General features: G+C 38.2%; 1 protein-coding gene across 3 annotated transcripts in view; it reads right to left on the bottom strand.

The window, feature by feature from the left end:
- LOC141939427 (cytoplasmic protein NCK2) overlaps positions 1-19,162 on the bottom strand; it is a 155,839-nt gene that overhangs the window by 72,590 nt on the left and 64,087 nt on the right. For 2 of the 3 annotated variants that reach the window (XM_074859126.1, XM_074859128.1), the window contains one exon: positions 6,558-7,279. In XM_074859126.1, coding sequence (XP_074715227.1) covers positions 6,558-7,279 — 722 coding nt within the window. Of the gene's footprint in view, positions 1-6,557; positions 7,280-7,717; positions 7,797-19,162 lie in introns of those variants that run through there. The other variant, XM_074859127.1, reaches the window with a different exon arrangement.

Raw genomic sequence — 19,162 nt, 5'->3', positions numbered from 1 at the left:
GAACAGCTGTTGAAAAAAATCCTGAAACCCTTTATTGGCCTCAGCATAGTAACTTCTACAGGATTTAAGAAGAAATAACAAAAGCAACTGAACTTGCATTTGTTTTTATTTTGGTTCTTTCCCACTCTAATAAACATGTAAAATCGTTAAAAGGACTATTTAAAAAAAAAATCTCTAGATAAACTACTGCTCTTAACATTACCATTTCAAAGTATGTTGGTTCGATGCAGCTTGAATTGGTTCCCTGCTGTCCTCCTTGGATTTGCTCCAAGTCTGTTTATTTTATTTACTGTTCAAGCTATTTTGTTTCAACTGCTGGCCAATTTTTCTCCCTTCGCCCTCTTAAATTAATTGCGACATTTGGATGTTTGCACACTAACTTTTCCAGGAATAAAAGCCTCACATACACCAAATAAAGGCACATCAGAAGTAAGCTTTAATCCCTGAAATCTATAGAGAAGTTGTTGATTCTGCAACAGAATTTCAGAGCATAGCTTCATGGTAGGGAACCTGTGAATACTTCTGTACTGTCATAACTGGGAAAACCTAAACCTGAAGTTAAATCAATTCTAAAGACAGAAAATTGAAGATGAGCTGTTATGCATCTGCAGGTCTTCAGTCCTGCCGTAGGATTTCTTCGAACTGTTTCAGATTCCTTTATTTTAACTGCTGATTATGACTAAGATAACCACAGGCTAGCTGGTGCCTACAGCATGTGAAAGACAACCGGTAAGAAGACATTCCTTTAATTCTACTACTTTGGTAAGGAACTTCATGAGTCTTTTCAAAAAAGATGGAAAACTTCATCATGAAGACAAGTTAAAGTGATATAGGGAAAAACAACTGAAATCAGGAAAGAAGGTTCCCTCTTTACAATCCCCATTTGAGAACAAAACAATACAATTTTATCATAAATGGCAATGTTGGGAAAAATAACTCCCCTCTGAAAACCTTTTAACTTGATGCTGTAACTTAGGTTTTTTCCTTTCAATCCACTTCCACTTTGCAATGCCCTTCCTCCATGGAAGATATTCTCCTGCACTCATTCTTCAGACTATTCTAGAACCTTCAAGCTCCCACCTGTGAGCCTGCCCTGGAGCTCCCCAACTCCTTCCATTCCCATACCCAGGTTCTCCCTCACTCCTCCTCCTCCTGAGTCACCCAGCCAAAAAAACAAGTCATAGCTTGAAGGTCTAAGGTCAGGCTGGACAGAACATCTGGGAGGGTTAAAAATTCCTTTTTCTACCCCTTCCACTTCATTTAGATATAAACAAATGCCCTTCCTCTCTATGTAATGCTCACTATGTTCCAAAATCAGCATTATGCAGGTCAGAAACATGAATTGGCTCCATCGATCTTCAAATACAGCTCTAATAAGATTTCTATTCTTCCATTTAAAATAAAGCACCAGAATATTTCCTTAAGCCCGTTTTTAAAGATAAACTTTCTCCTCCTCTCTGCTGTACTCAATCACAGCATGTCAGAGAACATGACAAATACTTCAGTTTTTGAACAGTTGCCACATTTCATTGCTTCTATCCAACACTTGCAGGATTAAAACCCCAGAAAAATATAGGACACCCTGAACGCTGCAGAATTAGCACCTCAAAAAGCACACAAACTCTCTCAGTCTGTGCGTCCTCCCTCTGCTATCACTATTGCTGGACAAAGAGCACAGAAGCTAAACACGATCTCAAAGGACTGACACAAATCCAGTCGCGCCTATAATCCTCAATATCATCTCAATACATCTGCAATCATCAGTATCATCTTAATACGATACCCTGCAACCCCATTTACGATCAGTTACTATAATTTGGTAACTGTGACACTATTGTCAGAAGGTAGCCATTACTTCCTAATGAATAATTGCTCCTGAAATTGTCCAAAAAATTGCATAGTTCATTCATGCTAATAAACAGAATTGGTATGAGAAAAATAACATCATCTCTGCTTCACTGGAAGACATTGTAGGGTTATGAAGCAGTGGTGTTTGTTTGATCAACAGTTTTGCACCCACTCATAGCGAAGTGCAAGGGGACTGCAAGTCCTGACAGAAGCTCCCTTTGAAGCCTAAGGGTGTCTGTGGTAGAGACTGCTCAGAAGCTAGAGCTGTGGTGTGGTGGCCCTCTCTGGTCACCGGTCACAACCTATTACTGCTTCCTGTTAGCTACAGCACTAGCAACCACAGTTTCCCAGGGTGGATCTGAACAGAAACCCCCCTCTTCCTTCCAAATTTTCTTCTCTCTTCAGTGGAATCTTAGATCTTCAAAGCATGACGATCACCTACACAACCCAGGCCAAAGGTGTCAGACAAGACTTGTTTGTCTTGTGTTAGGTACTACACAGAGAGAAGAAAAATCCGACTGCTAAAGAGCCTGCAATTCAAAAAGGGTAAGAAGTGGCTGTACAGAGACTGCATAGATTAAATCTGCATTATTTGTTCAGGAGTGCTACTTAAACAAGACAAAAAAAACCCTTCAGTTTTTATCAACTGAGCAGCCTGCAACAAAAAAAACAAATCAAGCAGTATTTCTAACTAGGTATGTTCCACTTCAGTCTCCTCTACATCTCCAAAACTAAGGTGACACTACCTAGGTATAACAGAGTTGGCAAAAATGTTATAAGTAAGTAACTGTGCCTGTTACCTAAACTATGGGCTTAAATGGTTCAAACAAGTTTATGGTTCTAATAACAGTATTTCACAATTAATGAAGATAATCAGGCTCCTAGCTACCTGACTGAGCTCATCTCGGGATATTCTCCACTATGGCAGCATCCCTTAGATTTAAGTGTAACTGAAGAGAATATTTTTGGCTAAAAGAATCTAGCTGTGAGACAAACATCTGGTAAGTTAAATCTAGAGAAACATTGTAAAATCTTGCAACTACTAAAATTTGAAATGGAAAAACATGACAGTCTCATCAAGTCAATACAGAATAATACAAACCTTCATCTATCCAAGGAGAGCTTTTCATAGCTCAGTAAGAAGAGCAAAACTCAAAGAAATCTAAAGAAAAATTTTATACAGATGACTTTTTGTAACTATGGTGATGGAAGGCTATAGAAAATCCTAAAACAGGTCAAAAATCAGGCATGGGATTAGCAGGATGACTCACAGTTTTATCTATGGGCTTTTTTAGAAAGGAATAACCCCTGGATCCACAGCTTTAACAGGTGAGTCATAACACAATGTAATGGGAAGTGTTGGTCTGGTGGAAAGATGAGCAAACTGGAGAGTTGACAACTTCGCTCTGTCCAGTCTGGTCTCTCTAATCAAGATCTTTTGCTCTGATCATAAGCACACTCCTGGTGACTTTTTGCCACAGCGTGAACAGCCTCTGTAGTCACGCATGTGAAAAGCGGCAACTGTCAAGAATTTAAGAGTTATTTCTAAAATCTTTTTTTGTTCCATACATAGTAAGCTTGAAATAGATCTTTTATGATCTGTTTCCCAATGTTATCAAGCATGCCCATTTGTTTATTATATCACTCCTGGCACTTCAGAAAAAACAAACACAACCAAACACCAAACCAAACTAGCAATCCCAATGTTTTTATAATTCACACACAGAAACAAATTATATGATGGTATGATATATAAAGACTAGGGCAGACAAAAGTTTGAGATGTAATAAAATATTTCTTTAAACCTAATAAAAACTAAAACTCTCAAGTAGTGCTAAGACAAAGGAGGCATTACATGCATAACTATAGTTTTTCTCATCGCTCAAAAAAACCCCAAATACAGGATCTGAGAGACCAGATCAGGATTAGAAAGAGAAAAAAAAAGTTCCTCAATTCAGCACTTTTTTTTTTTTTTTTTGCATGTTTGCAAAAAACTTGCTGCAATATGAATTGAGTAAATTTTCTGGGATTCCAGTGAAAGTGTTAGATGCTGGAAACAACTTGAAGATCACATTCTGAATGAATCTTTTTGTGCTCCACAAGCAACAATTTCCACAGCAACAATGCAGGCAGCAAATCTGAAACTGCTTTGAATACAAGTGTGTTTAGTGTTACAATGTCATATTAAATTAAAAGGTTACTGTGTCCTGTCAAGGAAATTAGTTTACTCCAGAGGCAGACTCTTAAGAGCAAAGAAAGGAGCTGTAGCACAGTGGTTACTGTGACATGGCATGCGCTGAGAAATGGCTGTGCATTTTTGTATTTTAAGTAACATATTCATTTTCAAACTCTCCTTCTGGCACTTTCTCAAAAGACTGAAGGAAATTGATAGCTACTGTCTCAGGATAACCCAATATGCAGCATCAAGCTCTGAAAGTGAGCTTCTATCTGCTGGACGGACACACCAAGGGTATGCTGCACCCAGTACACCTGCCTGCCCCTGTCAGACAGGATGCCACCTTGAAGAGACAGCTGAACTACTGTAATTTAATGATTACCATATTCCTCTAGAAGACTGTATACCCCACCCTCAGTCTTTTCTTCTGTTGACCAAACAAACTTGATTCCTCCCAGCCTCTGTAAGTCAGTCATGTTTTCTACATCTCTGTTTTTCTTCCTCTTCTCCTCTGGTTTATTTGCATTTGCCTTCGTTTAGTGATTACAGTTAAGTAAGAACAAAAATAGCACAGAGCTTCAGAGAAAAGGTAGTTTGACAGCTATTGTGCCTTCTGCAAAAAAATCCACCACAGGAAGATGCCTGAAATTTAATCAGACAATACTGCATTCAGTAAAAAAAAAAAATATTTGGGACTATTACAGAATTGTATTTTGTCAATAATGTTACACACAACGTAAAAATTTCAGGGAATAGCAAGAGTCCTAACTTCAATAATAATAATAAGCTACTAATGTTTTCCAAAAATCAGAATGCAAATTTTTATTTGGATTTAGAAAATCGTATAGAATAGCAATTTCCTTGTCTTTCAGCTGTTGTGCTGCTGTCACTAGATGCCTCTGTACATCTCCCCCACCAAGAGCCAACATGCCAGCCAATCCCAAATTTTAGTACTGCATATGAGGAACACATGAAAAGTCAAATTGAAGCCTGAAACATTTAGTGCTTGTTCACTAAAGAGTATCCTTTAGTATGCACTACCTATCAAACCTGCCTCAATACTACTTCAGATTTTGACTTCATTTTGGGACCTCTTCTGAGTAGCTGAAATTGTATCTTAGGAAGAATAGAATCAGTAAATGAAATGTGAAACATATTTCCAAAAAAGTATCGGGAGCTAAAAGGATCTTACTTCCAGATTGGAGCTCAAGCTTAATTCTCCTCCTTACTTAAAGCAAGTACCTACTCACCTACTACTGACTAGTTACTGAAATCCTTTACACAAGGAATGGTATATGGGAAAAGTTTCCCCCCAGTTTAGAGATAATTATGATAACACATATAACAAGTTCTAACTAGAAGTGATATATGCAATCAACATAGCCTTCTGAAGACATTAGTTAGAGCCAAGAAATCTTTTAAAAACCATATTATGGCTCAACCTATACGCAGTTGATACTGCTTTAGTTTTTATTTGCAATCTATGTTATAAACCAGGATAGCCCACAATATAGGCACAGTGAAACCTGATACAAATATGGCATATAGATAGATGTCTGTAGCTGTATAAGGTGTACTTATTTTAGTAGTACCATATGCTCAAATTAGAAGACTGAACTAATATAATTATATCAATTTTGAATTTATATGTGAAGTAACAAAATACTCAGATAGAGACATTTACTAAACAACAATTTGTCTTCATGAAATGGCCCTACAACTGAAGCAATAATTGCAGAAAAGCCCTAATCACAAATTCAGATTATTTTTTTTGGTAGCTTTTGAATAAAGTATTAGGGAATTATTAAAACCTGCCATCTTTCAAAAAATCACAGTCAACAGATAATTAAATTTTGAGTGCTTAAACTACGAATTCTCTGGCCTCAGCATACATGAAAGGCCTTTCAGTGTAATTTTAAATTTGGACTTTCAGAATTTCAATGATCCCTAATCAGCATTACTTATATCCCTCTGATGTCATCAAGGCTCAATTTACAAAGCGTATGAGTTGCTGACTTGACCCTCTCTGTCAACCTAAGTAATTTAAGTAGAGCATAAATACATTAAAATGGGATTTTGACCAGTAGTTTAAAGAACCTATGTTGTTATTCAATTAAAAGCAGAACAAAACTGACCAATGCAAAGATCCCATTTTAAATTAGCTTTAAAATCGAAGTAACAACTGAATTTGCAATTCACAAGAATTATTTCATCTTGTAGTGCTGTAAATTTGAGGAGGATTGCATATGAGGAACACATGAAAAGTCAAATCGAAACCTGAAATATTTATTTGCTTGTCCACTAATTAAAAAACTCTGGATAACACTGGTTAAACTTCAGTGTAAATGTCACTGCATTTCAGTAACAGACCGATTCTCACAAGCAGTAAGAGTCTGGGTTGGTAACACCGAAGCGCTGCTTGCTTCTTTAAGGGTGAAAAGCCCTTTACTACAGATAGGGAAGCTATTAACTGTCACGCTTGCTAACCCAAGCATCAGGAATTACAAAGCCTGCCGGGCTGAGAACCACTTACCGAAGATTCACTATCTCTAACAAGGAAGTCTCCTTCCACTCCCCTTTCGTTCAGGGCACATTCTGCTTGGTGTCGGGTAACGTTCCCGTAATACCACTCTCTTCCAGCAAACCGTCCGGTAGAAGATGGTCCCGTGTAGCTTATCTGTGGCGGATGGGAAGTGTTAATGGTAGGACCATCGCTAACGATTACTACATAGTTTTTAGGAACAAGACCAATTTGCCCTCTGGAATTTTTACATTTCCACCACTCTGGGTCATTCTCTGGCTTTTCAATGACTTCCATCGTTTCCCCTTTTTCAAAATTGAGCTCTTCTTCTGTGACGGAGCTGAATGGATACAGTGTCTGAACAACGTGGAGTACTTTGGTGCCCTGGCCATTACTCATGGAAGCGCCTTTCCTTAAGCTGAGAAAGCTGGGTGAATCTGCAGTTGCCTCCTCAACCTCCTCTACCACATAGTTCGAAGGAAACCAGCCTATCTGTCCATTGTAGCTACCTCTCCACCAGCCATCGCTGCACTTCTCCATGACAATCACTCGGGATCCTTTAACGAGGGACAGTTCATCCTCCCTCTCTGCAACGTAGGCAAATTTCACGTAGGCTGGAATGTTAAGATCGTAAATCCGGTCGGCACTGCTGCCGTTGGACGGGTATTCTGCGTCTGTGCTAGGAGTGGGTGAGGCGTCTCTCGCACTAGTCTTTCTCTTGGTTTTTCCCAAACCTGTTAAAGAGAGAAATGTAAAGTGGTCACTCGGAATGCTTGTCCGGAGACTGCAAACTCCTCCGCCACTTTAACAACACTGCTAAATGGAGATCTCTTCTGTAACACTACATAGTCAGGAAACATAACACCTTTAAGAGATTAACATCCAACTAATGCACCATTAGGTAAGGAGCAATTTGCATGATAATGGCTCTCTTCCCTTCCCAGAAGTACCAGAGTTTTAACACACTTAAAAATAGTGGTTTCTTCACTGTGAGAACAGCTAATCACTGGAACGGTTGCACAGCTTGCTGTTATGTCTCTTAAAAATCCAGTCAAACGATCATGCCTTTTAATTTTAGTGATGACTTTAATTTAGCTCAAGCAAAACATAAAAGAAAATCTACAAAAATAAACTAGCACAGCAATAAAAGCTTAAGTTTCCCTGCAGATTACATTTTGCTCTCTTCATTCTTCAGTCAGTCCCCAGGCAGCTACAGCTGCAACTCCTTCCAACTACAAACCGTCTTTTGAAATCCACGCCTCTTTCATCTACATTTCATCACGTAAACCTGACAGTGAGGAAGACCATTTGCATACGTTCCCCTATAATCTGTAAATTCTCATGTACTGTTGTGGCTTTAATTATAGCATGAAATACAATGTACAGAAGAAACAACAATAACATTAAAGACGTAACTTTTTTTTTTCTTAATTAGAGGAACCATGATAATGTCTGTTTTAAATATAGAAGAAAAACTGCACAACACACTTGGTGTACTTTTCAAACTTTTCCAGCAAGGACTGCTTAAGCTTATATATAAACAGAAAGATAAAGCGAACAAGTAGCCCTCTCTTGTGAAATTCATTTATAAAAGTTCTGAAGAGAAAACAAAAGGTGAAGTCTTAGTATAGCACAAACCAAGCAACACCCAGAATGTCATGCAGGTGACAGAAAGCAAAAACCAACACAGAAATAGGAGGTTGTGTACTTTTCTCCATGATAGAGCCTTGCTGGCAGGTGAGAGATTCACTTGAGACACAATGAGTGCATGCCAATTATGGCAGGTTGAATGGAAAAAACATTAAATAGGACTTTGGTTTTGTTTCTTCAAATAATCTGATAGGAGAAGCATGCTATTTCATTTTTAAGAATTCAGGACTATTTAATCTGGCTGCTCCACTGCTGAAAAGTGTGTTCATTTTTTAAATATATATGTACACACATATACAATTAATATATTCAGCAAAGCTGTTTGTTCAGTGCAAAACTACCAGGTTTATTTCACAGGGTTAGCTGTACAGTGCAGGCAAACAGCACACACATGACCACGCAGGGATTGCTAACTAGAAGGGTTAAATACATTAATCAATACAGTCTTAAGGTCTCAGAAGATGGCAGAAAATTCCAATGATCCTAAAGTGTTTCCTGACCTTCCTCAAGAGCTCCTTGCTTCCTGCTGGAGCCTGCTTACATCCTAATGTCATTCTAACTACATCATTTCAGCCGAGAGCTGGTGGCTGCACTTTTCAGGCAAAATGAGGGAGAGCAGCTTATTGTACTAAGGGAGACAATTGCAGGAAAAGTGTCCAAGCAAGCGCTAATCAGAATCTGGCCAGGCTCTGATCTCTGCCAAGACTGGAAATTTTCATCAGTTTAGAGATCATTTTCAACCAAAAGACAAGGATGTATCAGAACTAAGGAGCATTAAATCAGGATGATATAAACAAACACAACTTAAGGGTCATTCTGTTATGAAAGGGGGGAAATTACCTGTTATAACTTCATGGAAAACAAACAACTGTATTTCAATAGATTCACTCTCACTCTACATTGAGATTGAACCTTCCAGATTAAAATCTTAGGTTCTGATGTGCTTTGTAATGGAGATATGCAGCATCACTTCTTAGAGTTACAGCAGAAAAACTAATAAAATAAAAAAAGCCAACAGATGATGAAGTAGCTGGCCAGGAGAAAACTAGTTGAAACTCAGAGTGCAGAGATAACTGCGAGATATGGGGATGTAGTGTGATAAGAGAATGCCACAAACAAGTATCTACAGAAAAAAATTGTTGACAAACAGGTAAAGGAAACAAATCTAAAAAAAAAAATTCTGAAGTCTGATAATGGTGTCTAAACATTTAGCAAAAGGTTATCATCCAAGCACAACAGCATAGGAAAAAAAAAAAAGATAGAAACTTCACTTTTTTTCTTTATCAATAAAGGCACTCAGAGCTCTTCAGTTTAAACTTAACATTTAATGTATCCAAATTTTTTAAGGCTGATAGCATGGTAATGATTAGCCTTTTGCAATAGCAGTGATGTGCACCAAAGACTGTTTCTCCAGCCGGTTTGACCAAGGTAACTATGCAGAGACCCATCTGCAGCCAAGCACAGCAAAGGGCATGCACAACATTATCTAACACTCATTTTTTTCTGTGAGGTTTACAATATTCATAACTGTGTCTATGACAGAAGAGGAAACAAGTTGTTCCATGAGCAGACCGAAGGAAATCTGTTCCTGTTTTTCTCCTTATACCTCCTGCCACATTACTCCTCCTCTGCCTCCCCCATCTCCTGCAGGATCCACAATAAGCCCCCTTACCATATGACTGCCTTTACATCACCAGGTCCTTCTCATACCTCCATCTCCCCACTGCAATCTCCTAACTGCCCGCAAAGTATACTCCATCTCCCCTGGTGTTGTCCTCCCTACCTTCGTTGGACTGGCCAGCCAAGCACAGTGCCTGGCACCCCGCTGTCTTTCAGCCCTTCCTGGACTGAGCAAAGAGCTGGGATTGCTCTGGCTTCTCCTCCAGTGAGGTACACCAGCAATGACCCTCCCAGGCACTGAGTTGGACAAAACTAGTTCGTTTATCTCTGCCAGTCTGTCAAGTTTGCTTAAAATTGGCTGAGTTATCAAGGGTGGACAGATGGACGGACGATGACAGCTGACTGTGACAGCATGACTAGTGTAAGCTTCACTTCCTTAGGAAACAAGTGTAAAAATATAATTTAGTAGGATGGCTGGTTACAGCTAAGCAAGAATAAAGTTAGGACAATTATAAGCTTCATACGCATCTATGACAAAAATCACAACTCTGTTTAAAAAAAGTAGAATCTACATGAGTCATCTCTGGAAAAATAAACACTGCCATTACTCGCTACTAACAGAAATGTTCACTTACTACTATTTGCAAGGGTATCCCCATTCTTATATCCGAATGGAATCAAACCCACGTAAGGAACTCCAGGGAAAACAAAACATGCAAGCACTCTGGGAGTCACATTTGGACGAGTCAAATATACTTGTCATTGCAGACATAATTTTGGCATTTTTATTGTCTTTGTTTTAAAGAAAACTTATCTACTAGTGAAATACAGCTGTATTTTCCCATTCTGACTCATTGGTTACAGTTCACCTGAAGCTGTAATCCTTTGTAATACAACTAGTTGTTGTAAGGAGGAGCCTAAAGCAATGGATTAGCTTTCAAGTGCAGGGGAAAAGAGTGGGAGCAAAACCACTGCAAAGCAGTAGAAAGCCTGTTTTATGTTACGGTGTCTCATAGGAAGTAACACTGTTCACAACCTACAGCTGACCCAGACTAAACCAGTTCTCTTACAAACAAGTTGCCAAGTGATGTGAGTAGCTTTAATTTTTTAGGTGGATATATTGCTGAGATAAAAAAACTGGTTAGCATAATTTCCAGAGAAGGGATCCACTGCAAATCCTCCTCTCCAGAGTGAAAGAAACCCTCTGGCTCCGAGGTTAGTCCTAGGGAGACTCAAACGTGCCTCCAACATTATTTCGTGCTCTCTTCCTTTCCTCGCTCAGTTGAGACTCTAAAGAATAGCTTGTTTTGCGAGCAGCAGGCCGAAGGAAGACCAGCTTCCTATGAATTTGCTTCCTGTCTCTTAAGTCTCCATTGTGCAAACCCCAGCTTTGCACCCTTTCGTAACCAGCTTGTCCCCACGATGGCCTTCCTAGTGTATCCCCAGGTCCTCTGGCTCACACCTCCAGTGCCTTCTCCCTGCAGCACTTCCAGCCTTCCCACCTCATGCTTCTCCAAGTTCCCCCAGGAAATGTCTTGATCTCCCCCCAACCCCAAATCTCGAAGTGGTGGAATTTTCTTCTGGTCACTCCCCTTTGGCCTGATGCTGTGACAGTGCCAGTTCCCCTACCCCTACCTATGTCGTCCACCATGCTGGCCACGCTCCCAGCCCAAAGCTTGGCCACCTGTCAGCACAGATGTCCCGACTGCCCAGCCTTCTCCTGCTAAAACCAAAAGAAGGATTTCTCTCTCCTTCTGTCTCCAGTGAAGGCACTGAAACAAGGCTGCAGAGCTACGATCTTTATGAATATTGGTGCTTAGGATAAACAAGTTTAATTATCTTTAAAACTTTATCTTAATATATACATAACACTTGTATAGAAAAGGATTTTTTTGCCACAAGCAAAAATTCACATTCTGTTTGCTAATCATGGTTTATATTACATACCACCTTTACTAGAAAAAGCCCATTAACAAACCAGGTATCTTTTCCTAAGTTTAGGAAGACTTATTTGATGAGTTCTTCCATGCTTCTGCGAGCTGGTGTCCTTGCCTGAAACTGATGAGTGACCACATTTTATATTCTAACCACTTTTGCTCATCCCCAGAGGTGAAAGGACAGATTCACCGATGTGGCTATACAATGCATCTCCACAGGCTTATCCATACTCACATATGTTTTATTCAGTTCTATTTAAGAATAACATGCACTAAACACTGAAGATATTTGCAGTCAAATTGTCTAGCATCCCCCTCCCTAAGACTGCTCCCTAAATTTATTACATCTCACATGTAACAACTTTGAATAGACTAAATACAGTTGCATTTCTTTTCTAAAGGAATTTTAAGTTTATTTGATACAGGTTACTGACTTTTCCATTTCCCCATCTTCTATATATAAGAAGTAGTCAGTCAATACCCAAAGACAATTTCTGAGAAACAGTTGGCAAGTGAAACTAGTGTCATCTGAATTCTCCCAACTTATCTGTTTTAAAACCCTCTCTAATTTTAACACATAAATCAGGAGGAAAAATATTTTCTGTAGCACAGCTGCACATCAAATCAAATTCACAGAACAAAATAAAAAGGCAACAGAAGGTGCAACACAAGAAAACTGTACTGCTTTGAGAAATCATAAAGACAACACTAAATAATTTCCAAAAGAAAATTCCTCAATCCAGAACACAATGAAATGAGACTATGCCACTAAATATGCCAGATACAACTGCTTAAGAAGCCTCCAACAACTTGTTATTAAACTACTGAGAGCAATTAAAGAAGGACACCCTCCCCCCCTAGAAAGTGACCTTTAAACTATAAAAAACACTGCAAAACCAACAACAAAAGTGTCTCAATACAACGGAGTTCTTGGAAACTACTTCCTCTTTAAGTGATTAAGATTCTACTAAATGGTGTCCTTCAAATATCCTGTATCAGTTTTGGAGTAGCTAGTTTTAACTCTAAATATACAGCTGGAAATGTAGTAAGAAATGCTGCTGAGTAATGCTATTACCTTCCCTCTCCCTGTGGCGATTAGAAAAATCAACTTTTTATATATTTTCTTTTACTGCTGTATTTACATATCTTAAGAGATTCCATTTCATAACAAGCCAGAACTGATTTTTGTGCCATGTATTCAACCTTTTATGTTTGAAATTAGCTTTCCATCAGTTATTATATATTATTACAAAGCTGTAAATCAGCAAAAAATTAACTCAAGTATGATAAGGGCCATCAAATAGATATATTGAATTAATAGTATATCAAATACTTCCAGCTACTTTCTTTCATAGTCTATTTACAAATACAACAAGATTTTTCTCAATTAAAAAACTAAATTATGCTGTATCACCTAGTCAAAACACAGGAACTGATACTAATGCTGAATTAGAAGCACACTTATGTACAGTCAAAACCAAAGGTGGATAAAAAAAGGTGTATTTAATTTTTATGTCTCTAAACTAAATTTTGTAGATATTTTTTTATTTGTTAAATCCTCCAGAAACAGAAACATGATGCTCTGCCCACTTGGAAAGGCAGGCAGGGCTAGTGAGGATCCCTGCCTTTCCACCTCCTGGCACCCCACCAGCCCCCAAACTGCCCAAACCAGCCATGCCTTCCCCAAAGAGACTTGCTCTGCAATCAGGTTAGTACTCAAAAATCAAGCCATGATGCACAGTTCAGTCAAAAGCTGACTAATTGGCATGATTTTAGTGAGACAAACACAACGCCAGGCTGATTTTGATGGGTTAGCAGGAGCGCCGTGGTGCTGGGGTTGTGGTTTGTGGGGCTGAGCACCCCCCTCCTCGCATGTGATAACACTCTTGCCCAACTTCCCAGTTTGCACTAGATGGCAACGCCTTTCAGCACAATGCTCAACTACAACACTGGAGTTCGCAGCTAGCCGGTATTAAACTAATATATAAAAACAAAGGTATTGAAAAGAGGAGAAGAAAGGAGAAAATTCTGGGAGACAGTTCCTTCATTTTATGCCTTAAATCTTACCCATGCTGCCGCAACTCTCACGCAGGCTGTCAAAGTATGGGTTTTAAGCATAACATGAATGAGTATTCGAAAATTTATTTATGGGAAAAATAATTTTAAAAAGGATCTTTCACTAGCAGTGCAAATTACCCAGTAACTGAAATTTCTTTACATTATTGGTCATTCTTCTCTGAATTAAAAAAAAAACCCAAAGCAGATACTTGTAAAATTTTTCATACAAATTTTAGTGCGTCTCGATTTGTGTACCCTCCTTCTAGACTGAAATGCCTTACACAATACTTGCTTTATGGTAAAAAAAAAAAAAAAAAAAAAAGAACATAGAAGCCACCACAAAGACCAGTATGTTTTTTATTGAAATGTTTTCATCTTAATCAGATTTTTTAAATAATGTTTTTCTTCTTTAAAAATAAACCCATTATAGTTAAAATTGAAACAAGGCACTCCAGAGCTGAAAAAGTTAACATTATTATAATTTATTAAGAGAACTTCCATTAAACAGCTGAAACATTCAAGCAAAACAAGTTTGAGGCTGATGAGTTTAAGGAAGTCTAACAAATGAGCTGGGAGCACTCCCAGTATAAATACCTAGAGCAAGAGCTTGTTCAAATACTGAATAATACTCCTCATCTCTGAAAGAGTTAGAAAAGTATTTTAAAAATCATTTCTGTTTAGGGACTTACATAAAAAGTTAAGAAATCAATTTCAGCTGAGATGGAAATGTTTTAGTTCCCCCAAATATAAAACCAAATTTTACAGAACAGCTCTCCTAGTTCTAAAAAACTTCAAAGACAAGATTACTAGAAATTGTAATTTAATTTACTAATCAAGTATTTTGTGTTAGATGCAGTACAAACAAGCAAGTTGTCCATTTTTATTTAGAGGTAACATTTATTCAACATTTTGGCTAATTTTTATTTAGGATACTTAAAATCATTATTTCTTTTGTGCATTTTAATAGAATTGCAATTCCATCTGGCTTCACACATATGCAGTTAAAAAAAAAAATCCTTTTCTGTTTACCAAGTTATTCATCTCCTAATACTAAGGCTCTGAATTATATCGCATATTAATGTGTACAGTTAATAAGTATGCAAAGTGCACAGTGTTTTTTAAAACAAAAAAAAATTCTGTTAAGAAAGAAATAATTAACTTTTCAGGAAAATTCTTAAGAAAAAACATTAAACTATGTAAATTAAGTAATTCATTCACCCAATACAGAGATAAACACATAACTTCTTGATAGCTAGAACATCCAGATCAGGCATCCATTTAGCTTTATGTTTTTTAGTATTATTATTATTTTTATAATTTTAAATTAACTTGTCTTCGCTTCTTTATTAAAAAGGAATTAAACAGACTGAAGTTTTTTCTGTTACACAGAAAGAAAAACCAAGCATTTCTGCACATTTTTAGTCTGCAACCTCCCACACCTTCTTCTCCCCTTCCACCCACATGTCCAGTTTCCAAGTGAACATTCAAAGGCCAAGATCCATATGGGATAGTATTTTAGAAGCAACACCTCCATCAACAGCACTCTTTAAAGGACACTACTACAAATGCCAGAAATCTTCAACTGCATTTGTGATACAGAAATGAAACCTTACATGCTCTGTTAATGACTTTTTGTATCTCCAAGAAGCTCAATATCAAAAAAGCCACACTAGAACAAATCAGAAAATGGAAACTCTTTTTTAAATGTCAAAGTGAAATTCTGACATTTCGACAACCACGCTGCTCTACCACTGTGTTTTTCAAACACAGGAAAAAGTAGTGTCAAACTTTCCCGTACGTCAAACACTATTTGGTATGGAGGCTTCCATAAAGAAATCAACTCAACAACTGTACTAAAAACAACTACTTCAGTAATTTTTATAATTTAGACTGTGTTAAACAAGCTTATCTGTTACCAGGAAAAGTACGTTCAAATTCCAGATAATGAGTTTCCTGCACCCAGAGCACTTTAGACAAAGAGGTTAAAACAAAAGATGTAATACAGGGATGTACGTGGACAGAGTTTTCCAAAGGCATCAAACACATGGTCCAAAGGCTTCCATCAACTTCCTCATGTATGTTCTTACCCCAATGGAAAAGTGAAGTAGATGAAGTTTTACTAGGCAAATTTAAAATGGCCTTGGGATTTTAAATCCTCTATGGAATAGAAAAACAGCTGTCTCAGTCTCAAAATAGAAGGCATATAAAATGATGGGGGTTTCTCAAGATCTATGGTTCCAATTTCTGTCTACAAATTTAAATTGAAGACAGCTTGCTTTAAATACTTAGTCTTTGCTTTCAAACAGAGATAATAAAAAGATATTTCAACCTACTTTGTAATCTTATTAATGATGCTCTCTTGATTTTGTAGGATGCCCTGATAAGAAAAAATGACCAGGACTACCTTAAACCTAAGGCAGCCTTATCATTCTAAGAACAGATTTGTAAGGTATGGAGAGAAGACACAGTAGCCCTGTAGGACTTACCACCAGTGCTTTCTGTTACCTTGATGTACAGAAGGAAAGCAATACACCGTGTTTTGCCTCTCCCTCACAAACACTAACAGAATATTGACAAAGAAATCCCTAATATGCGTGAGGTGCTCCAAACTGTCTACCCCAATAGATGCTCCTGTCCCTCAGTAAGTATGCAACAGTTTATGTACCCTTTCCTACTCTAGCATTTGATGGAAAGCCACCTCACATTTATATGAAGAGAGGTGTAAGGGACAGCTCAGGATACAAATCCGGAAGCCACTCATTTTTTTATTTTTTAAAAAATAAATAATAGAGCAAGTACAAAGTAGACTACCCCAAACGTAAGATGATGACCCTCTGGTTTAAAGACTCTTGCAGGTAACTGAGATGGAATCATTCTATTTTGTATATGGGCAATTATAGTACTAACTTGGTCTTTTCACTTCTTGTTTGCTCAAATTTGCTCTCAATTCTGTGCACGAAAATGGGAGGCTTAATAGGTGTTACAAATACAGATTGAAGTTCAGATCATCAAGCCCAAACCTGAACAGATACATTACAAAGCAGTAATTACACAGCCCCTCAACTCAAAGAAATGCATTAGAGGACAATGATGCAAATACTGACTAAAGGACAATCTCTCAGCATCAAAAAGCTCAAGATAGCCCCTCCTGAATGTAACATAGCCAGCTACTCTTTGAGGTTATAGTGTTTTATTCCAGTTGGTCCATACCAACACTAAGCATGGTGTAAAGCCTTAGTAATTCTACTGTAAGGTCAGAATGACAATGCTATACATACTAACGTTTTCAAACATTAAATACCATGTTACAAGAAAATCCAAAGTGTTTATTACTTTTTTCTTTGTAAACTTCAGAACTCCTTAGAAGCCTGTCATAGACACTGCAATTTCATTCAAAGGTCCTTTTAGGAAAGGAAAGCAAAGTAAATACCACCTTTTCTTTACTAACTTTCTCTCTGAATTGCAATGCCCATAGCTTCATTAATCGAGGGCTCTCAGGTCATTTGCAACTACATATGCAAAACCAGACTCCCTGTCACTGAAGCGGAAGTAACAGGGGAAAATGGCTTGCTTAACAAAACAGCCTGTCTCCTCTGAGGTTTGGCCCTCACAGCCAAAACATAAAACCCCACAACTTACACACAAACTAAAACGATTTCTTCTCTAGATTAAAACTTAGGAATGAATTAGTAAGTAATTTAGTAGTAAATTTAGCTCCTGTTCTGGAGAACAGCTTCCTGAATGAACAATTAAAAAGTATCTTACAGGTTTGTAAATTGGTAGAGCCTATGTACAAGAACAATGGCATTTTGGCTACATCTGAATACAATTTCCCTCTCCTTTTCTTTCACTTTCCATTTTCTTTCATTTACAAGGTTCCAAAGACTGCTAAACAGGAGTGATGGCAATCATTGTGTATAGTTTAGGATGGTCTACAGACAAAGCCCTAAATCAATTTTTCTGGTGGAAAATACAGCCACAAATAGTCACCTAGTAGAAAGAGCACCCCTGAATGTTCACCTAGCCAACCTGACCACCCATTCACGTTAAGAGCAGTGTCTGTCCAAATCTGTTTGCTGAGACCACAAAAACTACTTGCCAGTAAACAATCATGTTTACCACTGAAGTGACTCTCAAAGAAAGCCATCTCTGCCACTGGAATCCTCCTTAAAAACAACAGCGCTGGGCATTTTCTCTCACATAGCATGTTTATGCTGTCTGTCTGCATACATTGCACTCCTCTTGATTCCTGCTTTATGGACGCACTTCACAAAACAAAGCCAAACGTTTTTGAGACTCAGAGAAAGGATGGAAATCTCCTCTTGTACATTCTAAGACAAAGCCCATTTTTTTTTGGCATGAATGGTAATATAGAAATTTTGTTTGCATGATATGAAAACATGTCACAGAATATCCACCTGTTGTTCAGGTCTTCAAAAAACCTGAAAAACAGAAAGCAATGGAACCCAAGTGGGACCACGCAGGGAAAAAGAAGCAAATTAATACTCCAAAAGACCCTGGAAGATTAAATGTTAAGACAGCCCAAGGCCTCAAAAAAAGAGAGATCCAGTAATATTGAAAGAATTATTTGGGGATGCATATTGAAGGAAATACCCACATCTAAACGAGAAGAATTCCCCGATGATGCTAAAACGGTAGAAAGAGCAGCTGCTGTTACTTCAATGTAGAAAAATCGCTTGTCCTTTGAGTCACTGGAATTCTTCAGAAAATGGTGTCCCCAAGAGTACATACACAGGCTATTGATTTTTGCCAGCCATCTTAGCTTGGTCTTTAGAAGGGTGACCCAGCTATACACACCAAACAAAACCTCAAAATCAGATACTGTCAACTGTTTCTTCTCTACTACCACGTCCATGAGCTAGGATGTGAAGCTAAAGGAGAGGACAGTACACAGAGTGCACAGAGACCACATTTTCTGAAGAACTGCGGTTACCTCATCCCCCCAAAATCACATGCTTATGGGAAGGGTCCAACCCAGGCAGCAGAGTGCAGTGTGGAGACCCACACTATGGCCCCCAGTTCCTCTGCTCCAGCGGACATCGGTCCTCCCAGGAACCTGAGGGAAAGGAGGACAGAAGGGAACACAAGACAAGAAATCCAATACAAGACACTACTTGAAAAAAACAAACAAACAAACAAAACCCCAACATACTCTGTTTTCACTGCCTCGGAAGAAGAGACATAATTAGCAGATTGCTTAGAGGATTTTATTCTATGGAAAAAATGAAACATCAAGAGAGTTGAGGGTTCAGACAAACTTTTAACGCTAAGAGAGCAAAAGGCTCTGCCTCTATGGCTGGAACAGGGTGTAGGAAGAGCTGCTGGCAATAG

This window comes from Strix uralensis, chromosome 2 (genome assembly GCF_047716275.1).
Source record: "Strix uralensis isolate ZFMK-TIS-50842 chromosome 2, bStrUra1, whole genome shotgun sequence".
Taxonomy (NCBI): Eukaryota; Metazoa; Chordata; class Aves; order Strigiformes; family Strigidae; genus Strix; species Strix uralensis.
Note: the sequence above shows the minus strand (reverse complement) of the source record. Positions and strands in the feature narration are given on the sequence as shown.